The sequence below is a fragment of the Podarcis melisellensis genome, assembly GCF_964234715.1.
Source record: "Podarcis melisellensis genome assembly, chromosome: 15".
NCBI classification, from domain to species: domain Eukaryota; kingdom Metazoa; phylum Chordata; class Lepidosauria; order Squamata; family Lacertidae; genus Podarcis; species Podarcis melisellensis.
This window is the reverse complement of record NC_138532.1, coordinates 7,112,688-7,140,548: the sequence shown is the minus strand read 5'-3', so window position 1 is coordinate 7,140,548 and position 27,861 is coordinate 7,112,688. Positions and strand designations below refer to the sequence as shown.

At 43.3% G+C, this 27,861-nt stretch overlaps 1 protein-coding gene across 1 annotated transcript; it reads left to right on the top strand.

Moving 5' to 3' along the window:
• The first annotated feature begins 501 nt into the window (after positions 1-501).
• Positions 502-27,861, top strand: ATP6V1B2 (ATPase H+ transporting V1 subunit B2). The gene is made up of 14 exons (XM_081891001.1): positions 502-660; positions 12,099-12,154; positions 13,160-13,258; positions 13,808-13,901; positions 14,036-14,113; positions 14,633-14,772; positions 16,821-16,922; positions 18,257-18,354; positions 20,717-20,840; positions 21,843-21,993; positions 23,353-23,435; positions 24,271-24,375; positions 24,946-25,075; positions 26,105-27,861. Exons 1-14 carry the CDS (start codon positions 537-539, stop codon positions 26,245-26,247), a joined length of 1,527 nt encoding a protein of 508 aa, XP_081747127.1. The 5' UTR covers positions 502-536; the 3' UTR covers positions 26,248-27,861.

Here is a 27,861-nt window from a genome sequence, read left to right as displayed (position 1 = left end):
CAAGTTTTGAAATGTTAATATGATTGTAAAAGTAGTGAAATGTATAAAATGGAAAATCATTATATATATTAGATAGATAGTTAGATAGATAGATGATAGATAGATAGATAGATAGATAGATAGATAGATAGATAGATAGATAGACTGCAGTTAATACACAGCAGGGTGGAGCTGGCACACTGCACATGCTCAGGAGCACTGCCAAACTCTATGATAATATATGATATTTATATATATGAGATATATATCTCATTCAAGTCCAAGGTTTACGTCCAAGGAGCTCCCCGTGGAGCTCTGGCTGAAAACAGATGCCCCCCTCCCTCCCTCCCTCCCTCCCGCCTCCGCTCAGCACCCTGGCCAGCTCCTCTCCCCCCCCCCCCCGTTGCCTCCGCTCCCGCTACTTCCGGGTCCTCCCCGCCGGCTCGCGGGAGGGGCGGGTCCGGAGAAGGAGGGAGGGAGGGAGGGAGGGCCGGGCCCGGCGAGGAGCGCCTATATGAGCGCCTGCGCAGTGGCGCCGCAGCCCAGACGGCGACAAGATGGCGGCGCTGCGGGCCATTCGGGGGATGGTGAACGGAGCCGTGTCCGAGCTGAGCGGCGGAGGGGCGTCGCGGGAGCAGGCGGCCGCCGTCACCCGCGACTACCTCTCCCAGCCCCGCCTCAGTGAGTAGCGGCGCCGGGAGGCAGGCGGGGCGGGGAAAGGGGACCCCCCCGCCTCACCTGCCCGCTTCCTCGGACTCCCTGCGGGGGATTATCCGGGGGGGGGGAGGAGAAAAATAATATTATTATTTATTCGGTCCTGCAGCTTTCAGAGAACAGAACAATCGGAATCGCGGTTGTTATTGCTGCCTTGTTTTTCTGGGGATTGCTCAGCAGTGTCCCGTCCTCCCTCCCTCCCTCCCCGGCCAAAAAAAACCCCCCAACACACCCCAGTAATACAAATGTTATTCCTCCTCCCAAATACTAGCAATCAGGAAGAGCCGTCGTGTTGTGTAGAAGGTGGTCTTTGACGGGAGCTGGGTTTATGTAGCCCCTCCTATGCTTGACGCCGGCTAGTGGCTGCAGCAGTGATGGGAAGGGATGACTTAACAGCATTATCATTTATATTAATACAGTATGTTCCTTTTTACCCTTTTGCACCCTCAGTGGAGAGGACAAGGCGCTGCCCCGAGGGGTAACGAGTCTAAAAATAAATGCATATAAATAATCCTTCTCTTCTCCCTCCTGCGCTGCCCTTCAGCTTTTTTTCTCTAGTGGTTGCCCCTTATTTTTTCCTCTTTGGGGTCCAAGGCCTGTGGGCCCACCTCTAATGCATTCTTCTTCTCATTCCTCCCTTCTCTTCTTCTTTCCCTTCTTCCCCACCCTATCCGAAGCATTTCCCAATTTGTGACTGTTCTGTTCTCTGTCCACAGTGTGCCACATCTATTCTTCCTAGGTTTGCACTTTTCGTGGGGGGCAAGCAGTGGGCACAGCTGCTTTGCTGTCATTCATGTCTCTTAAGAGTAATTTGTGCGACTTGTAAGTTGGGTGCTCTGCAATCCTACAGGCTGAGGTCCACTTGCCTAGAAATAAGCCCCAATGAGCACAGTGGGATCTACTTTTAAGTAGACATGCTTAGGATTTAACTGCATGTCAGTGTAACTGCAGAATCTGCCATATTGGTTCTGCATTGGGGCACGGTAGACTAGTGGCATCAAATAAAAGCTTCCTGAGCTGGGAGACAAGAGGGATTGTATTGAAATTCATCTCCCACTGGTTTTTTTTTTTAGGCATGTGAATATAAGTCTCTGGACAATTGATAGCACAATCCTAGCCATGTCTACTCAGAAGTAAGTCCCATTGAGTTAATTGAGGCTTAAGTGAGTAAACTTCATTTTGTCATTCTGGGTATGTTCACTCAGGATGTTATCGTGGGTTGAGTTCAGTGGAGCTTATCCCCAGTCAATGTGTTCAGAACTGCAACCTGAATTACGTAGGTAACCTTTATTTTTAAAATAAAAATGGCAGGTGTCCTCCCTTCCAGCCAGTTGGTGCAGGAAGCTCTTTTTATGAAAGGGCAAAATTGCACAATGCAGTCTCATTGCTTGGCTGCTTCGTTGGCTGTGCTGATTGGTGCCTCTTGATATACAAGAGAGACCACATAAAGGACAGATGCTGGACTCTGTTTATACTGTATTCTATTCCCATGAAGTTGCTAGAAGCCCCTCTCATTTATGATAACAAAAATCCCCAAGCAAGGCCATTGTGGATTGTCTTTAAATGGGAAATGAAAGTTGGTGGTTGGGAAACATTCTGTAGGTTGACTAATCTGCTCAGCCTAAATCTCAAGGTCATGTGGTACACTGCAGAATCATGTGTTGCAGCAGATGGAGGCAAGATGGCTTTTGCATTATGGGATGTCTAGCTCTAACATTAGAGTGGAAAATGCTTTGGGGATAAATGTTATCTTTTTGCCATGTGTGAATTGCTCACGCAAAGCCTTTGTTATGTTGATTTATTGACACCTGAGTTAGTAGGGATAGAAGTGTTAAGTAGATATGCATCCCAGGAAGGCACTGCTTCCAGAAATAAGGACTAACTTAAGAGCTGCTGGTGTAGAAATTGAAATGTTAAATAGCTGTGTTTTGTCACATGACAACTTTAAATTCTTGTGGCACTTTAAATCAAAATACTGCTGTTAATTATGTGAGGTTACCGGTCCTAGTATTGGGTCTGAGTACCCAAGGAGGAAGCAGAGAACATGTACATCTCACTGATAAATGTTTGTTTCAATCAGTAGATTGTAACAAATCAAAGGTCATCCGTCATAGTAAAAAGCTATCTTGGGCCGGAGGCCACAGCACATGACCCTCCTATGCAATTGTCTTAATAGGTAGTTAAAAGATCCTTGGAAAACTGCAGCGACTAAGGCTGCTTTCCTATATAATCTTTCTATGTAAATATTATTGATTTAAGGCATTTCTAAGCAGTGTTATATGTATGATAATGAGCTGAAAAAACTCTTTTTCATAACCCCAATAATGAAAGCTTTGATTTAATCTCTAAATTACTGTCTTGGAAACTGCGCAATTTGAAAATGATTAAAACAAACTTTCTCAAGAGGTACCCTTGGCCAGTAAAGCGAGATGAGCGCCGCAACCCCAGAGTTGTCCGTGACTGGACCTAACGGTCAGGGGTCCCTTTACCTTTACAAAATTGAGTTAGGATATGAGAAACCCACATTCAAATCTCCTCTAAAGGCCACAGGAAGTGCAGGTCTGCCTGGAGGTGCTCACTTAAAAAGAGCCATGCTGGATCAGACCAAAGGCCTGTCTAGTTCTCACAGTGGCCAACCAGATGACAATGGGAACCTCACAAGCAGGACCTCAGTGCAACCACATTCTCCCTGCTTACGGTTCCAAGCACTTCCTGATAACCTCATGTTTGTGGCCCTAAAAATCAGGATGTGTGTGACTTGCCCCTCATCTCAGCTGTGAAACTCTCTTGGGGGTTTGTCCAAACCACACTTCTCAGTCTCAGTCGTTGGAGGGAGGGTGAAGTACATATGACTCCTTTGTCATAGTTAGATAACTTCCTGGTGAATTTTAAGTAGTGGCTTCCCTCTGTATAGAGGTGGCAGACCTAGTTAAAATGGCTCACTTCAGAAGCTGATGGAATCTGAAGGATGCTTGAGACCACTCAGAAAAGCTGGCACATCTCTCAGTGCCCCAGTTGCTTTATGGGACACATAGATGACTGACATTACACACAATTGCTCCTAAGCACCTCCTTGGTTTAGCCAAGAGTTTGGGGCCATGAAGCCAGTAGGGAGACAGCTTGAATGCAAGTAGGGGCATCTGTAAATGTAGCCAAATACAGGGGATTGTGAAGAAATAACTCATTTCTGCCATCATTGTTCTCTCATTCTGCCAGTGAGGGAAGGGCAGTAGCTCAGTTGTAAAGCATTTGATTTGCATGCAGAAATTCCCAGGTTCAAGTCCTGGCATCTCCAGGTAGGGCCAAGAGAGGCCCCAGTTTGAAACATTGGAGAACTGCAGCATGTCAGTGTAGATAATACTGAGCTAGGTGGGTTGAAGACCTGATACAGCTTAAGGCAGCTTTCTATATCTCTAACAGCGGAAGGCCCAAAGCTCAGTGCTATAGCATCTGCCTTGCGTGCAACCTGGAACAACTTGATGTAGGGCTGGGAGAGAAGCCTGTCTGAAATCCTGGAGAGCTGCTGCTAGTCATTGTCAACAATAATGAGCTGTGTGGCCTAATGGTCTGACTCAGTATAGCAATTCCCTTTGTTTCTGTGCCATTGGGAAGGCATCTTTCTTGTTGCTTGGAGCCTCCTTCTGACCTACCAAAAGACATAAATACTAATATCTGATAATCAACAACAGCAACAAAATTATCTGATGCCTGCTGTGATAGTTGCTACTTTATTTGAGTTTAAATTACTCATTTTCATCACAATGTGTTATCCTATTTCAGTCTGTGGACCTATCCAGAGCACCATCTAGTCCTGTTTTATATGACAGGGTGCTTGGAGAACTGTAGCCTAAGTCCTGGGTGTTTGATCCTTTGTGTCTTTTTTGGCTCAAAGCTTTGAGCAGCAGATTGACCAGCATGGTCCAAGGAGTTAATGAACATGAGTGTGCCCTTGACTATGGCTTTCTTGGATGTGAGTTTGTGATTGCATTGCACCTTCAGGCAGAGACTAATTATTTGATTCATTTCAGCCTTGTTTTGGTATAAAAACTCTCTTAGTTGTCCTGATGGACGACTTATGCTGAGGGAAGGACAGAAGCAACATAGGCTGATCTGGTATAGGGCAGCTTTTTATCAGGCCACAGTGTCTACTATTATCTGCTTCGGCTGGCAAGGACATTTGAGGGTCTTGTATAGCCTTTCCCATTCTCTTTTCCCAAGACTTTCTTAACTGGGGTTACCAGGTGTTGGACCGTAAATTTTCCTGTGCTCTGCTACTGAGTTCTGGCCCTTCCCTAAAATAAAACAAGGTGGATAATTGTCCAAATGGCAGGCATGCAAAAATCTTGGTTATTCTCTCAAAAAATCAGTAGTCTTTTATATTCAAAGCAGGACATGTAAGTTCATATGCTGATCTGGTTACTGTAAATCAGGGGATGTGTGACGGTTGCGAAACTCATGGAAAGGGGAAATCCAACCTTGCAGCAGCAGAGATTTGCTGCATGGACTCTGCAGACTTGTACAAGTGCAGGAACGAACAGCCTCGGTTGTGCCAATGGTACAGGTGGTCAGACTCTGGTAATATCTACAGTAGCAAAAAGCGATCAGCCTTCCCCTGTACACTTTTGAATTGCTTCTGATGGAATAATTTGTCTCCATGAAGATGCTATAAACCAGTCTCTAGTTGTTGTTGTTGTTGTTGTTGTTGTTGTTTAGTCGTGTCCGACTCTTCGTGACCCCATGGACCAGAGAACGCCAGGCACCTCTGTCCTCCACTGCCTCCCGCAGTTTGGTCAAACTCATGCTGGTAATCTCGAAAACACTATCCCACCATCTCGTCCTCTGTCGTTCCCTTCTCCTTGTGCCCTCCATCTTTCCCAACATCAGGGTCTTCTCCAGGGAGTCTTCTCTTCTCATGAGGTGGCCAAAGTACTGGAGCCTCAGCTTCACAATCTGTCCTTCCAGTGAGCACTCAGGGTTGATTTCCTTCAGTATGGAGAGGTTTGATCTTCTTGCAGTCCATGGGACTCTCAAGAGTCTCCTCCAGCACCAGAATTCAAAAGCATCAATTCTTCGGCGATCAGCCTTCTTTATGGTCCAGCTCTCACTTCCATACATCACTACTGGGAAAACCAGAGCTTTAACTATGCGAACCTTTGTTGGCAAGGTGATGTCTCTACTTCTCAAGATGCTGTCTAGGCCTGTCATAAACAAAAACTCTTTCATTTTGCCTCCAGCTTTCCATTCTAGCTTATTGCCATCATTGTTAGTTGCTTTTTTCCTTGTTGGGGGTCTACCTTTTCCTTGCAATACTGTATTGTTATCCTCTAGTGCAGAAATAAGACTGAGGAAGCTATCTAGGGACAGGTAAGTGAAGCTTGCTGGAAGCCCACTGAATATATTGAGGTTTCATTGTTCTCCACATCTACGTGAGGGCTGGTGTCTCTGTGTTGGGAGCCCTCCCATTTGTGTCCTCCCAGCAGCTGTGTTGTTCAGCTGGATGTTTTACACCTTGGTTCAGTGCCACCAGCTTCATCGCACAGGCATCCTGAAGGCTTTAAAAAGTCTTCTGCCAGAGAGAAGGGGAAATAGACAAGTAGGAGGATGTCAGCTGTGGGGAGTGGGATCTGAAGCAGGCACTGTGAAGGAAGGGGGCTGGGGGGTGTAGAAAGTACTTTGTCTCTCCTTAGATGATTTCCCAGTGCTAGGAAGACCTAGAAAAGTCACCAGCATGTAGACCTGCACATGGTGATGAAGGCTTTTCAGCTGATGTGGCAGAAGTCTCTTAATCTGCTAAGAATGCTTCTTTCTGCAAATACATGGGTGGGGGTTTTTGGTTGGGAGGGTGAGATTTGGGGGCCCATTGGTTAGGGCTGAGCCTTCTTAGGCAATCTTTCTCTTTTTCTGTCTTAGAATATAGGCTTTGAGCCAGCTGTCCAAGCTGTTTGTGTGACGGTAACTAACTTGCAGATAGTGATAAAACAAGGAAATTGGATTGTTTGGAGAAATGACAGGAAGTAAGCTCTTTGCTCAGGGAAGGGGGTTGAGTGCTGACGAGGCTGTCACGAGTTAAGAGTTCCCCAGACTCATGGCTGTGTTAGCTGAGCCGAGAAGCAAGCAGTGTTTTAATCCAACTTGAAGCATTTAACTGGGGGCAGTAGGAGCTCAAAGCTGCAGTTCTTATCTGCTTAGCTTTGTATTTTTCTCTACATGTAGCTGAGCAAAGATAAAGGTGGACAACACATTTTTAGGTGATAGTTACATGTTAGTCTGAGCTGAAAAGTAACCTGAAAAGCATGCACAAAATAAGGCAAATTAAAACAAATAGATTCCAAAAAATGGTCCAGATGTTCTCTCTTGAGACACTTCTGAAATACACTCAGTTTGTAAGACTCCCAACAGATTATTTTTCAGTATTGGGACAGGTACTTGGAAAAATTTCTTAGTGTATCTTTGACTAAATGGAGCACATGGCTAGAATCTTGGGGGTGATTCTCTTGTTTGATCTTCTGTTGTTATAATGCAAAGGAGCTTATCTCGAGTATCTTCAAAGTAATCTTTTTTTGAGTTACAGGAAAGTTTTTATTGTATATCAATAGACTTTGTTACCACTTACTAACAGTGTAAATATCCCATTGTTGACATAACAGCTACCATATACTCACATACTTGCAATGAACAAAACCGTACTGCTGTTTCACCACCTATGCCCTGCTAATTCATATTGTCTCGCCAACACAAAGAAAAGAACATTCCCTAAGACATAATTTTAATGGTAACTTTAATCAGAATCGAAGTATTGAAACATTGCTTCTAAAGTTTTAAAAGTTGAACATATTTAAAACATGTTTGAAACCTTGAACAAAAAAGATAGCATATTTTATGTGTGTGTAAAAATGTTCAACACTTTTAGAAGTGAAGTGATGTTTTAATATTTCCATTTCAGTGAAGATTACCATTAAAATAAGCAGTGGAAGGGAGAGGGGTTTGGATTCCTCAACACTTTCTCTTCCTGGATGACGCTTTGTGTATCTGGTGGACTCTTGGCCACAACCAATAAATCCTGGTTTCTAAGGGGCTGCAAGATATTCCCTCGTGTTTGCTATAAGCCAACTAGCACCATAACACACCTGCCCTTCTGGGTACTGTTGCGAAAACTCAAAACTCAAACCTGGTTGAGAGTCTTGCCCCTTGCATATGTACTCAGAAGCAAGTCTCATTGAATTCAAGGAAGCTTTTTTTTTATACAATAAATTTTTATTAGTTTTCAATTCAAACATACAATTTTAGCTAAATTTTAACTGATTTTAACAAAATACAAATTTTGGTCTTCCTTCAGCTTCTCTGGTAATCATCCATTTTTATGAATTCAAGGAAGCTTATGCCTGAGTGGTTTGTAACCATGCAGCAGAATGCTGTGTATATTTCTGAAAGACTTATTTCCAAGTCCTACTATATTTAATGGATCTAACTCCCAGGTACATGGGATTTCAGTTCTAGACGTATTAGTTGATTATCCTGTTCTAGAAATAATCTTACTTGCTCATCCCTTCCCTGTGTGATTAATGATTACTCTGCTGCCGTGTGAGCCTGATAAAGCCTTCTGTCTCACTAAAACACTTCTATTTGCAGATCATGTGAGACTGAAGCATTTGACACACTTGGGGAGAAGTATGCTGTTTGGAAGGGCAGTGATGAAAAATAAATAAATCTTATTGTTCACTGCCAGGTCCTTTCCGCCACCCATATCTCATATCTGTACAGTCTTAAGCATTAAAAATATACTGTACTTGGGGAGGTTAATACTTTTAGCAAAACCCCTCAGAAAAAAATACATTTATGGAAATTACAGCAAAACTAAAAATTACAGCGCAGTTACAACAGACTAGAAACAGCAGTGATAACGTGCAGTTAAAAAGGCAGCATCTAAAATGGCTATCAGAAGAGATGTGTTTTAGCAGCATACCAAGAAGTGAGCAGAGTGTGTCCAGGTGAACGTCCTTAGCCAAAATATCAGTGTTCCAAAATATTAGTGCTATGATAGAGAAGGTCGTGTGTGTGTGTGTGTGTGTGTGAGAGAGAGAGAGAGAGAGAGAGAGAGAGAGAGATTGCACATCTTAGTTAACAGAACACACACAGTGTGCATTTTAGCCAAAGTCAAAATCCGTTTATTGTGAGGACCATGCCTGTCACAAAAATCAACACTACAATAGTTAAAAATATTAAAATTAATTACATACTTTTAAAATTCATTACATACTGTGCATTTTAGCAACGGAGTACTGTGAGATTTTTGGGGTGAGGCTTCCCCACTTCAAATTAGGCTTCAGAGAGATCCTACATCACTTCTGTTAAGCCTCCAGACATTCCAAAGCACCCTGATTTGGCTTGGTTTTGTACAAAGCCTTTGTACACCCCATAGCACACACAACCTCCGAGTGAATAATAAAATAAAAGATTGAGAAGGCACTCCAATCTTAACTCCTGACAGCTGCAAAAATATATTTCCTTGCAATATGTCTCTTGCTCCGCCCCCCCCCTTCTAAATTAGGGAGCTGAGGTGAGGAAAACATTGGGCGATGGAATCAGGACTGGGTTTTTGTGTGGCAGGACTGTATGTAAAGTTCTGATACTGAAAACAAATAGGCCATGCATGTATGTGGGAGGCACCTTGTTCCTTAATTCTATATTTACCACTGTCTCCTCCACTGCCCCTGTTTTTCACCCAGCTCCAATTGGTGTTCATTCTTCTAGTAAAAAAACAAAATGGATCTCAAAAACTCCCAAGTCTTTTATGCACATATAAACCAGAGGGTGGGCAGAAACAGAGTGCAGAACTTAGAATTGGCTTTGGTTGCCATAACATCTGCTTCTGCAACTCCTTGGCATCTTCCCCTCTGTTCTTATGTCTCTAGCCTTATTACAGAGCTGCTCTGTCCCCAACTCCAGCTTCTGCTAGCAAAAGTCCACCCATCTCACTGGTAGAGTGTAAGCTTGGCATGCAGGAACTCTATGTTTAGTCCCTCACACATCCAATTAAAGGGTTTAGGCTAGCAGGGGTGGGAAATATCCCTTGGAGAACTTCTCCAACTTGCATCATCAGTAAGATGGTGCTGGCGTATGCAGACAAATGGCCTGAAGCAGTTTCATGTACAGTGGTGCCTCGCAAGACGAAAATAATCCGTTCCGCAAGTCTCTTCTTCTAGCGGTTTTTTCGTCTTGCGAAGCAACCCTATTAGCGGATTAGCGCTATTAGCGGTTTAGCGGCTATTAAAGGCTTAGCGGCTTAGCGGCTAAAAGGCTATTAGCGGCTTAGAAAAGGGTGGGGGAGCGAAAAAAATTGCAAGACTTGCAAGACGTTTTCGTCTTGCGAAGCAAGCCCATAGGGAAATTCGTCTTGCGAAGCGCATCGAAAAACGGAAAACCCTTTCGTCTAGCGGGTTTTTCGTCTTGCGAGGCATTCGTCTTGCGGGGCACCACTGTACAGTGGTACCTTGGGATGCGAGCGGGATCTGTTCCGGAGCCCTGTTCGCATCCCGAAGCGAACATAACCCGTGTCTGCGCATGCGTGGGTCACGTTTCAGTGCTTCTGCGCATGACGAAACCCGGAAGTAACGTGCTCCGTTACATCCGGGTCGCCGCGGAGCACAACCCGAATTTGGCTAACCTGAAACATATTCATGTACGACTGTGTTAGCTAGGCTTTAAACCCTCTTCTCCCAATGGCTTGGAAAGACAGGGAAGAGAGTGCAGCATCCACCTGTTTGGTTGGGGGAAATAGCGCTGGAGTTGACTAAACAACAAGTGGACTAAAAAAAGTGGACAGGAAGCTCTCATTTGCCAGAAGTATGGGGCCAGGTCAAGGATAGAGTGAGTTTGCTTGGGAATCTTGCTTCTGTTGCTGCCTGCCACCTCTTTCAATTTCAACTAATATTGGTTGAAATGCAACTTCGTTACACATTTTCCTAATTAAGAGTAGAATGTGTTGAGTTGAACACAACAAGCAGGTTATTGCCAGTGTTCGGAACCATAATAGTTAACTAACTGGAGAGGCAGGAGTTCTTGAAATGTGTGTCGTTTGATCCAGCACTCTGCAGAGCTGCTTAACCCTGCAGTAAGACTCTTACACGGCTCCATGCTGTCAGTCAGTTTTCTTTCCAAGCACTTGAGATGGTGCAGATACCTCAAGGCAGCGTAGATAGGATTGTGTTTCCTAGCCATTGGCTGAAGGAAATTTAAGCTTGTAGAGTTCAACTAATGGATGACTCCGAGGGCACTTGGCATTGCTGTCTTAACATTCTGTGTGCCAGAGATCTTGCCCCCAAGATTATTATGGATCTCGGCTCTTGTGTCAGTATGAGATGTCTTCTTTGGCATCACAGCACAGTGTAAAACAAACGAGGCCTGCTGTAAGCTTCTCTGCAAGCTCTGTGCTGTTCACTTAAAATGTTTTATCCCCAAAGGAAGATATTTGTGCAGGTTTCAGCAGAATAGCATAACATTCATAGCTTTGTACCTTAAATTGTCCTGATGCCCACTTGCTTAGCTGAAGGTTTGGTGCCTTCCTACACTGTGGGCTACTGCAGTGTGTTTCAGGATCTTACCCACTGCATAGCTCTCCCCAAACTGAACACTAAACAGGGTGTGTAATGAAAAGGATAATTAATAAGGTCTCATTATAACCAGAGCTGGATAAATTGTGTGTGTCTGGAAATGTGATTCAGGCATCTGGGACTTGAAATTATTCTCTAGTCTTGCCAACAACCCCATCTCCTGAATTTAAAAAGAATTAGTTACCAGCTTCAGCAGTTGGCTAGCTAGTAATGGATACAGTACAGTGGTACCTTGGTTTAAGAACAGCTTAGTTTATGAACAACTTGGATTAAGAATGCTGCAAACCTGGAAGTAGGTGTTTTGGTTTGTGAACTTTGCCTTGGAAGCAGAACATGTTCCGCTTCCTGTTGAGTGTGTTCCATTTGTAAATTGAGTCCCCCACTGCTATGGGAAAGCATGCCTTGGTTTAAGAATGCTTTGGTTTAAGAACGGACTTCTGGAACGAATTAAGTTTGTAAACCAAGGTACCACTGTAATGGGTGAATGGTGTAGCAGCACACGGAAGTGGTAAAATGAGGGGGCCCTTTGGCCTTCTTAGCCATGTTGCAACACTTAGTACTCCTGGACAAGTGACATTCCTTTAAACACAACACATTCCCCAGGTGGTTGCACTTTGTCTCCCAAAGGCAGCCTCTCAAGCATAGGATCACACTAGCATGCTGAGCAGAGAATGTCTTGATATTCTTGCTGCCTTTATAATTGCAAAACCATGCACAATGACTTCTGTCAGAATGTGTCAAATCAGAAATTTACTAAGTTGTCTTTAAAAATACCTCTCTCTGGTTGTTTTTCAGCATATAAGACAGTATCTGGAGTCAATGGACCACTAGTAATCTTGGATCAAGTGAAGGTAACATTGTCTTTTTGTGGGTGTTTCCGTAAAAAGGCCTTGTTGTGACTGGCATTCTGCAGATTCTCCTGGCAACCTAAAATGGGAATGATCCTTCCTTCAAAGTTTGCATAAGGGCAGTTGAGTCTTCCCGCTGCAGAGAGTATTTTCGTAATAAAGTATCGAGGCAACAAATGGTTTCTCTCAACGATGCTCGCTGAATTTCCCATTTTGATAATACCATTGCAGTGAGTGGTTGTGTCTTAAGCAAACTCAAAATGTAATGTGGATTTTAAAGAATTACTTTGGAATCAAAATATTGCAACATTCTTGCATCCAACAAAACCCTTGAAATTATCAACAATAATTTTGGGTTGTGTCCTGTTTCATTGCATGATAGGAATTAATGGCTAAAATCCATGTTTAAAAGTCTTTGTTAAAGTAAAATTTGCCCCACTTGGCTCTTCCCAGCCAGTTATCCAACTGTGGGAGCACAGCAGGAGCTATCAGCGCTGCTATGTCAGCTTCTACACCTGTCCTCCTATTCAGTCTACATGTGCTGTGGAAGATCACAGATAGGACTTACCATAGAGGAAGGTTTCCTCTGAAACATGTACACACATGTACACCTTGAGCAGCATTATATGGATCTTCTGTTCTCACTGGAGTTGTGGAGGCATATAAAAACCTATACCCTTTTCAGGGTAAAATTAAGTAAGTGTGCCCTGTATGTCATGGAAGAGAAAGAAGGTTAGACAGTACTGCTTGTTAGGCTTCGAATAATGCTGTTACAACTGGGGTGGCGCAAACAAGCCACCTCTATGACTGACAAAGCAGTAGCAAAAGGCTGGATGAATGTGTCTGATTAAGTTGTGAAAAGCAACATTAACATACACCTGTCTATAATTTCTGAATTTGGCCAGGAGGCTGGCATCTGTGCTTTCTCACTGTTCTTGATTTGAGTCTTTAATGTAGATCAGTTCTTTTCCTGATGGAAGCCTCCTGACCTCCTAACTTGTCACTTAGTTCCCTAGGTATGCAGAGATTGTGCACTTGACACTACCGGATGGAACAAAGAGAAGCGGGCAGGTGCTGGAAGTCAGTGGATCCAAAGCAGTAGTTCAGGTAAATGGGGGGGTGACCCGCTTGATGGAATTGATGTTATTTCCTGTGTATCTATTCTTGGAGAGAATGGCTGGTCTTGGAAGGGTTGCCCTGTATCTGCAAGTTGCACATAATATTTTATTCGGAAGCCAGTGGCCAGAAGGCTTTTTAATTCCCAGGTAAGTTACTGCAAAAAATCCCATTTGTTTTATGTGTTGCTTTAGTATTCATGCTTTTAAAATGCTTTTCAAACTCTAGCGCCAGATAACCATACTTTTGCTTTTGCACTTTCTTGGTATTAAAAATAAATAAATGGCTGTTTGTCACCTCTTTTTAAGACTTTTAAGAATTAATAGAACTTGGTTGCTTAGGGAACAAAGAAGCTTAAGGAACAAATAGACAACCGATTGTAACTTCATTTGTTTAATGATAGTGTGTTGTTTGCGCATTGTTTCATCAAAAAGTCTATTTTACCTACCTACTCATTCACTTGCAGAGCTTGTCCATGCAAATTGAAGCAGTGAGATTAAGCCCAAATATGAAATACTAAAATATTTACCTCTTTTTTAGGTTTTTGAAGGAACTTCAGGTATTGATGCTAAGAGAACGTCATGTGAATTTACTGGGGATATCCTTCGGACCCCAGTATCTGAAGATATGCTTGGTAAGTACAAAATCTTTTTTCTTGGATTGATCACTAGTCCTTGGCCAGCTTCCAAATACACTGATAGCTATACTGTTAATATAGTTGGTCTCCTGGTAACACGGACAAATGTTCTCTTGTTCTTTACTCTGCAGGGCGAGTGTTTAACGGATCAGGAAAGCCCATAGACAGAGGCCCTATGGTCTTGGCTGAAGATTACCTTGATATCATGGGTATGTTTACCATAAAATTGCTAACATAAGGTTTAATTTCTCAGAGAGATGTACTTTCAGCTTAGTGTTTGAAAGGTGCTAGTCAGCATAAATACAAAACAGTTTAGTGATTACCCATTGTACAGACAGGAGTTTAAGTAACTGCTTGCTTCTCAGATGATGGTTTCGTTTGCAGAAAACCAGAATGAGTTTCCCAAAGCTCTCCTTGTTTAGGATCAGCATTGGCAGTAGAGGGCTCCAGACACAGACTCATTCATAGCACATAAATACTATGTTGCCCTCAGGTCATGCTGAACCCTTAATATTACACACCATGTTAGATTAAATGTCAGAAATAGCAAAGTTGTTTAAAGAAAACCTTATTGTAAGTAGAACACTGAGAAAGTTTCCTTCCAGTGTGCAAGTCTCAGAACTTAGGAGTGGAACACTGGATTTAATATTTGTTACTGAAACTTGAATCTAACTTCTTGGAAAATGCAGGTTGAAAATGATGTTTTTCCCCCTGTCAAAATGAAATAGGTCAACCAATTAATCCTCAGTGTCGAATCTACCCAGAAGAGATGATTCAGACTGGCATTTCTGCTATAGATGGCATGAACAGCATTGCCAGAGGACAGAAAATTCCTATTTTCTCTGCTGCTGGGTTGCCCCACAATGAGGTAGGTGTTTTAGCAGGACTTAATGCTCAGGAATGTTGTTGTTGTTACTGAATTTATATACTGTACCGCCCTATACCCGCAGGTCTCATATACCCGCAGGTCTCATATACCCGCAGGGCGGTTCATAGAATAAAATCAGAAAATTAAACCCCAAAATACAGAATCAAAATGAAAACAACAACCCAATGACACCCCCCCAAAAAAACCCACCACACATTCTAAAATGGCATAGTGATCTACTGCAGCTTTTGTGTGTTTTTTTATATGGCTTAGAGTTTTTTATATTATAGGTGGCACAGAAATGGACAGGAAGAGGGTGATCAGGAAGCGTGGGGATATTGAAACCAGTCCCTTGTCATGGCCAGATCACTTCCTGCTGATATTAAGCTTTCAGCACTTTTTCTCCTCTGCAGAGGCGGGGGACCTATTAAGATAGTCTGCCCTTGGAGGCTGATGTAGCCAAAGGATTTCCAGATAGCTGATATGATTGGCGCTCCTGTCAAAGCCCAGGCTGGCCCCTGGAACACCCAGATTCACACAGTGCAAAGAGTGCTAATAGTCTGCAGAGGGTGGGGGGTTCCAGATATACCCTGTGCTGCAGAATAATCTTAATGTGTGTGCTCTGTGTAATATTTGAATTGGACTAATACTTTGGAGGAAACAAATACCTTCTGGTGCCACTTAATGATGTACTCAGATGCTATACCACAATCCTTGCTCCTTCTCCCTGGTTCTCATGCTCCTGGTAGTTTTTATTGCCCTTGGGATGAAACATTGGCAGATGTGGCCTACTGTGCATGCATGAATGGGCCATGCCTCTTAGATTCTAAGTCTGAGGCTCTTCAGGTCTTATTGGCTAAATAAGGGGATATAAACACTTCTGAAATATAAATTACCTTGTTCACTGGGGGAGATCCCTCTCTGAAACCCTAGAAAGCTGCTACTAGTAATTGCAGACTGTACTAAGATAGATGGACCAAATGGACTATATTCAATGCAGCTTGCTTATATGCCTTGGGCATACCTGAAACAGAAAAATATATTTATGTTATTTGCAGGCTGCCCTTGGTAGCTTACAGAATGAAAAAAAATGAAATGGAAAAAAATACACCTGTACAACAAAAATACAGTAAAACAAAACTTAGGTACAGTGGTGCCTCGCAAGACGAAAATAATCCGTTCCGCGAGTCTCTTCGTCTAGCGGTTTTTTCGTCTTGCAAAGCAACCCTATTAGCGGATTAGCGCTATTAGCGGCTTAGCGGCTATTAAAGGCTTAGCGGCTTAGCAGCTAAAAGGCTATTAGCGGCTTAGCGGCTTAGAAAAAGGGGGGGAGCGAAAAAAATCGCAAGACTCGCAAGACGTTTTCGTCTTGCGAAGCAAGCCCATAGGGAAATTCGTCTTGCGAAGCGCATCAAAAAACGGAAAACCCTTTCGTCTAGCGGGTCTTTCATCTTGCGAGGCATTCGTCTTGCGGGGCACCACTGTATTAAAACACTGAATAAGCTTTTTTTAAAAAATGGGTTGGATTTAGTAATGTTTTGATAGTTTTTTTTTAACCCCCCATGATATTTGCATCTCTTATGAACACATTTTCCTGCTTGGCAGGCGTCTTAACATACTACCCTACGTATTCGAGTACATCCTGTACACTAACCATTGTGTTTAGCAGTCTGTCAAAGACCAGTAAGCATGCTTTTGGTGGTATCCAATCAAGCGCTAAGGAACCTGTTCTGTTAGCACAAGGATTTGTGCACATGCAGTGGTCACTCTCTGTGCACCCCTAAATCCATTTAGGGGGTTCCAGCCCCTCCAGAGAAGATGGGGGTGCAAGGCGCATGTGTGGCAAGGGGAGGAAGTTCCCTTGGGCATGTGTAAATCCTTGCGCTAGTGCAACAAGTGCTTTGGATACTGCCCTGTGTTTTATTCTTATAGTTCATATATGATAAAGCAGACTCTCAAGTCCCCTTCTCTTGTCCCTTGGAAATCTTCCTAGAAATTAAAGCCTTGTACATTGAAAACATGGGTGACTCTGGAATATCCTTTTTCAGATAGCAGCTCAGATCTGTCGCCAGGCAGGCTTGGTGAAGAAATCCAAAGATGTGATGGACTACAGTGAAGATAATTTTGCCATTGTATTTGCTGCTATGGGAGTAAGTAGCTAAATGCATACAAACTGAGTATTCCAGTTCATTATCTGTCACCATCTTTGCCGCCCAAGTTGGAGGTACTTTTACGTAAATAATTCTGCATGAGCTGTTAATGTGCTGTGGAATTGGCATCTATGAAACAAAGTACATAGTATCTGTTCATCTCAAAAACCTCTAATTTTGGTCCCCAGACTAGCTGCAACAGGATTCCTTGTTCACATGTATAGAAGAACTTAGCCAGGGTACACTTTAAGAGTTGAGACCTTAGTTTCGATGGGAAAGCTGGCATCCCATTGAGAAATGATCTCTTAAAGGGATTGCCATACTATTTCATCTGCAAAGTAGTGTTTTCACTTCTATGCTTTGGTCATGCACCAAAGAATTGTTCTCCGGGATTTGCAGCAGATGCTTTATATTATAACAACCTGAGGACTTGTGCTTCTCCTTTAAAACTTCCAGTTTTTAATGTGAGCTGCAGCTCCTCCGGTTCTCGTTTTCCTTGGCTCTTTTGTCTGCTCACTCTTTCACCACTATTGAGCAGGGAAGGTGAGCAAAAGGGCAAGGGAAGGAAAAAATGGGGTAGGGTGGAGAAGTACAAAGTGTAGCATTGGCTCCCTTAGTTGGACTCCAGCACCTTTTAGCCCCAGTTAGCATGGCCAGTGGTCATAGGATGGTGAGAGGAGTAGTAGTAGTAGTAGTAGTAATAATAACAATAAGTTTTATTTATACCCCGCCCTCCCCAGCCAAGACTGGGCTCAGGGCAGCTAACACCAGGTATAAAAACAATTGATTAAAATACAACTTAAAAACAAGATTAAAATACAACATTAAAATGCAGCCTCATTTCAGTAGAAACTCAAATCAAAAACTTTTGGGGGATGAAAACGTCAAATCTTCACCAAGGCCGACTATCCAGGCTGGTCCTACATGGGCCAGAAAATAGCCAGGGAAGTCCCCAAATAGGAATTCCATCACAGAAGGAGAAAGGAAAGGGGGGGAGGGGATGAGTCCAGCCACATCGACAGGACTATCTCTGCTTTTAATAATCACAACTGTTGGTGTTAAATCGGCTGTGTTAACTTTGTATTATCTATCAAAGCTTGAAAGAGGAGCCACCCTCCACTGCTTGACAACACATTGGCTTTATATCGCTTTGACAGATTGAAGAGGCAAATATGAGAATATACAGCATGTGCATCCTTAGTTAAGGATAAGCAACAGTCAGAACTGGAGAAACCCACCCGCTTTTATGCTGTCAACATTTTGGAAACTTTCATAAATTGGGTCTAAATAATACTTGGCTTTGCAACTGACCTTGTGTTGATGCTTTGCTGTAGGTGAACATGGAAACAGCTCGATTCTTCAAATCTGACTTTGAAGAAAATGGCTCCATGGACAATGTGTGTCTGTTCCTGAACTTGGCCAATGATCCAACGTAAGTAAAAAAATAAATGTGACTTTATATAGAGCTGGAGGAAATGTAGGGAACTGAGAAATGGAGAAACTTGTCTGCTTCTTCCAAAGACTATATTGAAAGGCTATTGTGCAAAGTTGGATAGAAGTTTGGCAAAGTGGTAAACATCTAGGAAAACAAATTTCTCTGTCACAATGAGCTTCGCTTCTCAAAAAACATCCAAGTCTCTCGTATACATCTAGGACAGAATGGAAGATGGCTGTAACATGGCACTCAAAACGCCTAATCCATTTATATTTTCCTTTTTAAAACTTTTATTTATGCAATTTTAACAGCTTTTATACAGTATCCACTGCTTATCTCTTTTCCTAAGACTTCCCAGTCCATCTCTCTATGGCATTCTAGAGGAATCTTGATCTGCTGCATATCCTGATAATTTCACCCATTATCATTTCAAGTCTTCCTCTTTTGATGTTACCTGCTGCTCATACGTTAACTCCTACTTATAGGTTAAATTGTATATTATACGTTCTAAGAAAATTTCCGAAACACCTCCACTCTTATTCCTTTAGTTTCACGGTCATGGTTACTAATTCTGTGTATTCTATCAATTTGTTCTGCCAAATTTCCTTTGTGGGTATCTCTTCTTCTTTTCTTTTCTTTTTCATATATACTATTCTAGCTGTAGCAGTTGCATACAGAAAAATATTGAGTGCCTTTTTTGGAATGTTGTCACCTGTTCCGTCTATATTTTCAATTGAAATTGAGTCCTGGAAAGAGACCTGTAACAGGGAGCTGACAGTCGACAACCAAATCTGCTACTCCTACATATTAAAAAAATGTGGAAAACAGGTTGCATTCTTCTTTGATACCTTTTCCTGCCCACCTGGTGTGCGTATCCTGAGAATGGGGGAAGATTCAGGTTTGCTTCACTCTTCGGAGCGAATCTAGCTATTTTACCTCCATAGTCCCGTGTGTGGATCAGAACATAGATTTGTGGATTAAGCCACATAATCAATGAATCTTTCTCTATAGGGGTGTGTACTGTACTTGCAAAGTGGTCTGAGGGCTGTTTTTTATTTCACTAACATGCTACTTGGGACAGCTAACATTTCCTTCATGGCCACACAGTAAACAAAAAACACCCCACTATTTTGAAATACTCCCACAAAGCAGCTGTACATCATATTGAGTCATCCCTCAAGAAGAAGATGGCTGCCTCCATAAGTGCCTCTGGAAAAGATGCAAAGTTGTTTCCTGGAAACATTTCAAAATTGCTTTTTTTAACCTTATGGCCAGCAGGAGGCATCAGCTGCTCTAGGAAACTTTAAAGTAAGAAAAAGGCAGCCTTTGGACCACCTCGTAAGTACTTTATTTAAACAGATGGATTTTAAGACAATAAAAACCCACAAATAGGATGATGAGATGGAGCTGGGTTTGTGCAGGTATGAAACGAGTATAGGGCGGGGGGGAAATAGGCCAGGGTTGGATGGATCAACCTATCTCAATTCAGCATAACATTTGAGTTGAGTGTACACATTAAAATGCAACACATGTAGGCTAAGATTGCCTTGTTGATTTTTGGATTTGTTTTCATTCTGACCTACTAATTTTATGTGTGTGTGCCTTATACACACAAGGACACCTGGTGGTGTCTGACATTAGGAAGTAAGAGGGATGGAATGGGACTTTATTTGCTTCCTGTCAAATGGAAAGCCATCACTCAAAGAGTATTGCCCAATCAGGCCTTCAGTCACAGCCAGCTGCTTCCAGCCACCCAGCTATGAAAGCACATCTGATCAGATTTGGAAAGATCTGATTCATTGTTTGTAGCTTGTACTTTCAGTATCAATCTCTTCATACTTGGGGGAAATGAACCTCAGGCCCAGGAGCCAAATGCATTCCTCCAAGCCTGTCTGTCTGGCACGTCAGTCTCTCTCCAACCATGAACCCCCTTAAATGTTTTTGCTAGACTGGAATATGCCCTTTAACGTGGACAATTGCTTCTTGCTTCATAGAGGATGGCGAGGGGTATAATAATGTGTGTGGTAACTGGCTCTACTGTACAAAGGCAAAAAATATATTTGTTGCCCCATCCGCTTATACCTCTGGTCCCACCCAACTCTGGCAAGTGGCCCCCAGAAGGTTCCTCCAAAGGGAATGCGGCCCTTGGGCTGAGAAAGGGTCCCCAACCCTGTACCACAGGTGGTAGAAAATGTTGCTAACTCTTTAACCACTAAACAACTCCTTATGCATATTGACTGTTGCACTAGACCTTTCTCCTTCTGAACTGCTTTTTCTCAGAAGTAGGCATTAGGCTTGTGCCGAGTATCACTTCCCATTCTGCATCCACATTAATTGGACTCCCATTGCTCTTTTTCAGCATTGAGCGCATAATCACGCCTCGTCTTGCTCTAACCACAGCGGAGTTCTTGGCTTATCAGTGTGAAAAGCATGTATTGGTTATTCTGACGGATATGAGCTCCTATGCAGAGGCACTGAGAGAGGTACTTTATTTACTGTATTCAAAAGACCAGTCCTTGCCTTGCATGCAAGTACTTTGTCAAAAGGCCGAAATTCATTAATTAGGAAGCTTGAATCGCACCTTTGATGACATGAAAGCTCACGAATTGCTCCAGAATAAGTTAACCAAACCTGGAGAAGGAGGATACTGAGTTACTGGGCTTCTGATTATTTGTGAGGTGCTTGCAGAACCTGCTGTTTATGATTCTTATTGAATAATGATTACTTTTGAATGTTCCAATATGCATGTATTTTGTGTTTTCTACTAGGACATTAATACAGAGCTGCTTTGAAAATTCAAAATGGCTTTTGACAACCTTTTCAAATACTACCCCAAACTCATCTTCATTGTTTCCAACAGTCCATAATATCGAGGGGGATTAGGCAGGAGTTGACACTGGCCCATATACTTGCACACCTGGGTTTCTGAGTTTAAAATGGAACAAATTACCTTTCATCAAGGGGCACTTCCCCATTAATTCTGTTCATCACTTCTTATGAGACATTTTTCACTCTGCGATGCTGCAATTGAACACACCCCTTAGACTCATCACTGCAGACTGCGCTTGTTGCTGCTGCAAGCTATTATGCAGTGCTTTGCATTGTACCCAATAAACATTATCCTTCATCCCATAACCCAAGGGTACAGAACCTGTGACCATTTGTTGTTGGACTACAACTCCTTTCAGCCCCAGCCAGCAAGGTCCATGGTCAGGGATGATCTGGAGGGCAACAGCCCAGTCATAAAAAAGTGGATCTCTGCCTCTAGGTCCTAATAGACTCAAGTTTGACAGAGAGGATGGAGAGATAAGGGTTAAGTGGTCAGTGGTCCTCAGATCAGCAGAGCAGAAGCCCATTTCAAAAAGGACTTAAGGAGTTTTGATGCTGTCAGATCGTGAGCTTCCTTTTCCCCCATTTGATTTTGCAGCTTTTCCTGGTAAGCCCAACCTTTGCTAACCTTTTGCTTTTGTTCTAATTCCCCAAAGGTCTCAGCAGCCAGGGAAGAAGTGCCAGGCCGGCGTGGCTTTCCTGGTTACATGTACACTGATCTGGCCACAATCTATGAACGAGCTGGGCGAGTGGAAGGCAGGAATGGGTCTATTACTCAAATTCCTATTCTCACCATGCCCAATGATGGTGAGTCCTTGTCTTACATTGCTTCTTCCATATTGCTTCCATCTAGGCAGGGGTCCACAGATACCAGGAGAAGCTCTGCTTTTCCTCAGCACTCGATCTATCGCCACTCACTTGGCAGATGCATAAGGCTTCTGTCATTGCTAGATGGCTGGAGGAAAACCTGAAGAGTCTTCTGACTTGCAAGAATTGCGGGAGAAGGAAAGAAACCTCTCCCAAGTTTCCTCCAAATCACAAAGTTCTTAGACTTCCCCTCCAGCAAATGTGGAGCGAGAAGCAAGCGCTCTGCAAAAATATTTGGAGAGAGACAGAAACATCAGGCCTTCTTAATTTTTGGATTTTTTAAAAACAGCAATGAGAAAGTGGTGAAAATTCAATGTATACCCCCATTGCATGCCTGGTTTGCACTCTACATCATGCCAAACCTTGGCTTAGTGAGGCCATGCAGATATGTGGACTCCTGCACAGGAGCTTGCAGCCGCATTGCTCCTCCATAGTGGTTTTTGCTGCCATGGTGAGCTAAGCTAAGGTCTGACTTTGCATGTTTTCCTAACCTTGGCTTCGCTCGGTGCCAAAGCAAAAATTGTCATGGAAGAGCAAAGCAATTACAAGCATCGCTACACAATCCTGCAAATCTCTGCAGTCCCATTAAGCCAAGGTTTGGCTTAGCATTTTGTGTAAACCAAGCCAGTGACACATATTGAGACCAGGTTTGCATATCCCCATAGGGCAGGCATGGCCAAACATGGCCCTCCAGCTGTTTTTGGGACTACAATTCCCATCATCCCTGACCACTGGTCCTGTAAGCTAGGGATGATGGGAGTTGTAGTCCCAAAACAGCTGGAGGGCCAAGTTTGGCCATGCCTCCCATAGGGCAAGAAGAGAGAGTTTTTCTTCCTCCAGTAGCTAATGGTTTCTTTTCCCTCAGCTTTCATTATCCAGATTAGAGTCTTGAGTATTTTCTTCCTCTGCTTCCTCCTGTTTGTACTTCTACAGACAAAATCCATACTTGCTACATTTCCCCCAAATACCACAAAAATCCCTATTCTCAAAGACCTTAGATGATTCTGTTACCCATGCTGCTGAGATAAAATCAGTCTTCCTGCTGGGTCAAGTCTTGATCATTACAGCATCATGATACATCGCCTGCAGCAGCTAAAAGAAATCTGAAAGCACAAGATGCTTAGAAAAGCTGGTGTGGATTTTTATCTGTTTTAGTATTTTAACTTCTTGTATGTTTTAGTGTATGGTATTTTTTCCCTCATGTTATAGTCTAAAACACTTTGAGGATTTTTTTTTACAGCCTAGTGGTATGTAAATTATATGAAATAAGCAAATAAATAAATGTAACTTGTTTTTCAGACATTACCCACCCCATTCCTGACTTGACGGGATACATTACTGAAGGCCAGATCTATGTAGACAGACAGCTGCACAACAGACAGGTCAGTATGCTATCTTGAGATTGTTTCAGGGTGTCTTCAGGATGTAGTGTCATGCCCTTCTACTCCTCTGTACTTCTTGAGACAGGCAGTTTTAACAGCAATTATCATACAGTGCTGTCTGCCTCTTATTATCAGGGTGTTCCTGAGACTTGATTACAAGAGGCAAAACTGGGGGTGTCTTAAAGGCACAGGCATTATGGTAAGGTGTTTCAGCTAGGTTATTTAATAATTAATATTGCATTGTTAGCAACGCCAGAAATGTTTATTTGGTGCCCAACTTCATTGAAATATTTCCGTTGTTTATTTTATTTTAAGTATTTATAAACAGGTTAATAAAAATTGTCTAAGCAATGCACCTGGTAAGTAAAGTAAAACAGTCATAAAACAATTGGCCAGCTGACATTTAAAGGCTACATTTGTTCTGAAGGAAGTGTTACTTCAAAGCTGTATTCCTTGATGAAGCTGGGGAGGAAGGATTTCTTTTTAATAATACAGTGGAACATCAGTTTTCAAGTGTCTTGGAAGCCGAACATTTCGGAAGTTGAATGGCTTCTGAGGCGTGCTCTTCAATTTTCCCCATTGAAATTGCCGACAGTCCTTTGCGCCTCAGTTGTTGGACGTTTCGGAAGTTGGAATGGTCTTCCAGAACGGATTACGTTTGACAACTGATGTTCCACTGTATTACAAGCCAGGGAAGTGCAAGGGAGGTATCAAGCAGGGAAATGTCTGCTTTCTGTTCCTATGCTATTATTCTTGAATCAAACCATTTAACGTCATGTCACAACAACCTGTCCCAAGCTCCTGCAGCTCTTAATTTTCACGTCTCTCCTTCCAGATTTACCCACCTATCAACGTACTTCCCTCTTTGTCTCGATTGATGAAATCTGCTATTGGAGAGGGGATGACGAGGAAGGATCACGCTGAGGTTTCAAACCAACTGGTAGGTGTGACTGTTACCCTTTTAAGTACAGTGGACGCTCGGGTTGCGAATGTGATCCATGCAGGAAGCATGTTCGCAACCCGCAGCGTTCACAACCCACAGCGCTGCATGTGTGCATGCGTGGATTGCGATTCGGTGCTTCTGCGCATGTGCAAAGCCCGATTTAGCGCTTCTGCGCATGTGCGACTGCCGAAACCCAGAAGTAACCCGTTCCAGTGCTTCTGGGTTTCGGCGTATCCGTAACCCAAAAAAACACACAACCTGAAGCGTCTGTAACCCAAGGTATGACTGTACATGTCTTGGAAGGTGGGGGGTGACATAGTGGACAAGCTATTATGAAACTTCAAGTTGTTTCTTTTAGTTTTTCTAATTTTAAAGAGGTGGGGGCACGAACGTGGCCCTTCAGATGTTGCTGGACTCCATCTGCCAGCCCAGCCAGCATGACCAATGACCAGGCATGATAGGAGCTGCAGTCCAGCATCAGCTGCTGGACCACAAGTTAAATCTGTTAGTGCTTGGGCAATCATATCCTGGCTACCTGTCCCTGACCACTCTCTCCTTTCCCCCTAGTATGCGTGCTATGCCATTGGGAAGGATGTCCAAGCCATGAAGGCTGTTGTAGGGGAGGAAGCGCTTACTTCCGATGATCTTCTCTATCTTGAATTCCTGCAGAAATTTGAGAGGAACTTCATTGCTCAGGGTAAGTATACCATTCATCAGATGCTCAGTGCTGCATAACTGTTTCTTCACCTCTCAGAAGCATGTTCCAATCCCTTCTTAGAGGGCAACTAGATTTTCCTTGTGCCATCAGTGGGGGAGAAAAGGAAAGAAAGAACCTGCGAGGTTTCCAGAGTCGAAAGCCCCAGAGTTTAGGTGCAACCTGTTGGTTTTCTGGCATTCTTATTAAGCTCTTTGAGCAGAGATCCCTCAGCCTTTCTCCCTTCCTCTGATGCTTCCATCTGAGCTGTTTATGTGATAGCTATAGGAATGCGGAAGCAGGCCTTCTCCAGGTTTCCATGCTCCATTATAGCTACATCCCTCTTTTGTTTAGTTCCAGTGTGCGCTGGAGAACCCAGCCACACCTTTGCTCTGTGCATCGCCCTCAGAGGGAAAAGCTACCTTACTGTCATAAAAACTGGACTTAACCTCCCAGGGGTCCTTTGCCTACATGAGAATTTAAGAGGAGTCCTGTTGGATTAGGCCAAAGGCCCATCTAGTCCAACATCCTGTTCTCATTGTGGCCAAACAGATGTCTATAGGAAACCTCCAAGCAGGATTCGAGCAGAACAGCATTCTCCCCACTTGCAATCCCCAGCATATTAAAAGGCATACTGTTTCTTGAGAGTGGAAGTAGATTAATAATAGTAGTAGTATAGTAATAAATAATAATAATAATAATTTTATTTGTATCCCGCCTATCTGACCGGGTTGCCCCAGCCACTCTGGGAGGCTTCCAACATACATAAAAACACAATACAACATTACACATTAAAAAGCTTCATGGCCTTATCCGCCATGAATCCTCTTTTAAAGCTATCCCAGTTGTTGCCATCATTACCTCTCGCGAGTGTGAACTCCGAAGTTTAACTACGTGCCACCTGAAAAAGTACTTCATTTTGCCCATCCTGAATCTTCCCACATTCAGTGCCATTGGAGCATTCCAAGTTCTAGTACTATGAGGGAGAGGGTCCGTACCAGTGTGTAACCATGCCAGTGGTTATTCTTTCAGGGGCCTACGAAAACCGCACTGTTTACGAGACGTTGGACATCGGCTGGCAGCTGCTACGTATCTTCCCCAAGGAGATGCTGAAGAGAATCCCTCAGAGCACCTTGGCAGAGTTTTATCCCCGAGATTCCACAGCAAAGCACTAGCTGCACCTTCACCTTCCATGAAACGCTGGGTTTTCTTCCCTTGTGTTGGTGTTTACTTGTCATCCCTGTAATTAAACCAAGAATAAGTGACATATTTGTGCCAGTGTTCCTGATGTGTTAAGCTGATAACAGAGTTTAAAATGCACCCCTTCTCTCAAGCACTAGGATCTTGAATTGTTTACATTTATAGAGGGGAAAATGTTCTTTCGCAACTCTTATTTGGTTTACTGGAATATTTTTTTTTTAATTTAGGCAGTCTTGGAGGAAGAAAATCCTTGAGGCTGGAGTTTTCTACCCATTGCACTGTGAGAAAAGTAATAAAGTCACATGGGAGGTGTAGTAGAATAAAAGTTAAAGAAGTCCTCTTCGCCTTAGCCCAGACTGCCTTTGCCCAGTCAAAAGTTCCACCACCCTTTGTCCTGTTGTGTAGAAGAGGCACAGGGGGCATGAGAGAGGCACACACAACAGAGCAGAGTGGTGGCTGGTGGCAGGTCAAACCCACAAATCACCTCCAGCTTCAATTATGGCTGAGAAAATTACGCAGCGATGACACTGCAATGTTTGCACACCCTGGTGCTTGCCCAGTAACAGGTACAAGATTCCTACCTCTTCCAAGAACTTGGCACGAGGTCCACTTGCTTGTTCCGCCAGTCTAACCTGCCTGTTTCACTGTCTCCACCGCCACTTTCTGTAGAGGTGGACCTAATACGAAACTGAATAGGGATCCTGCCTCTACCTACCCAGCCCTGAACTGCAGAATCATTGCGACTGGAGAACCCAGTTGGTAAAGTGGCTGAGCCCATAGCAAATGGAAATTTATCCTGAGCAGTGTCAGCCTTCACAATGCCATTGAGAAGATATCCCAGCACTTTCAGACTGCGCATCACAGAATATAACCTCATCCCTTGAAAGCGATGGACCCTCCGATTTAACTTGTCTCATCAAACATTACCCAATAAGGTAGGGAAGGGTGATGGCAAATCAAATGTGCGAAGGGAGGATATTTTAAATTCTGTTATTAAGCAGTCCTTTGGATGACACTGGGTTCTGAACCGACCTTGGGTTTGTTTTTAAACTGCCTTCCGATCGTGAAGTTGGCTAGCCATCGTACACTGGGGGGAAAAAACAGCTTGATGGCAGCCAAATGCTTATATGGAATGGATTTCGATGCCCGGAGGCAAACAGGATCTTTGTGTCTTCTCCTTGATTTTGCTTTCCAGGCTATTCTACGCCCCAGCTTCAGCGACCCAGATCGCAAACTGTTGGCAACGTCCTAGATCATGGCTGGGAGTTGGTCAGAAGGGTTTGTTGCGGCTCAGGCCGCATAGACTGTGGTGGTTCCAGCATCTTCCCCACCCACCATGCAGCCCTCCCAACGCGCTTTCCTATGCAGATCTTTCTTGTGCTGTTTTTTGGTCTGTGTGCTCTGTAACCTGGGTGCAGTAGCCTTTTCTTTACTCTAGCGCATTCCATCAAAGTTGTGTCAATTCTATTTTTCTCTGGACAGAGGAGGGGAAATCGTGGGGATGGGGAGATAGCATGAAATATTTTAATGTAGAAAACTGTGATATCTGAATAAGTTAAACATGAACAATAAATGTAAACAAAATGAGA

Coding starts and splice junctions, on each gene's coding strand:
- ATP6V1B2 (XM_081891001.1), top strand. CDS start 537: ATGGCGGCGCTGCGGGCCATTCGGGGGATGGTGAACGGAGCCGTGTCC. Junction 661..12,098: donor CCTCTCCCAGCCCCGCCTCA/GTGAGTAGCGGC, acceptor GTTGTTTTTCAG/CATATAAGACAGTATCTGGA. Junction 23,436..24,270: donor GACAGCTGCACAACAGACAG/GTCAGTATGCTA, acceptor CTCTCCTTCCAG/ATTTACCCACCTATCAACGT.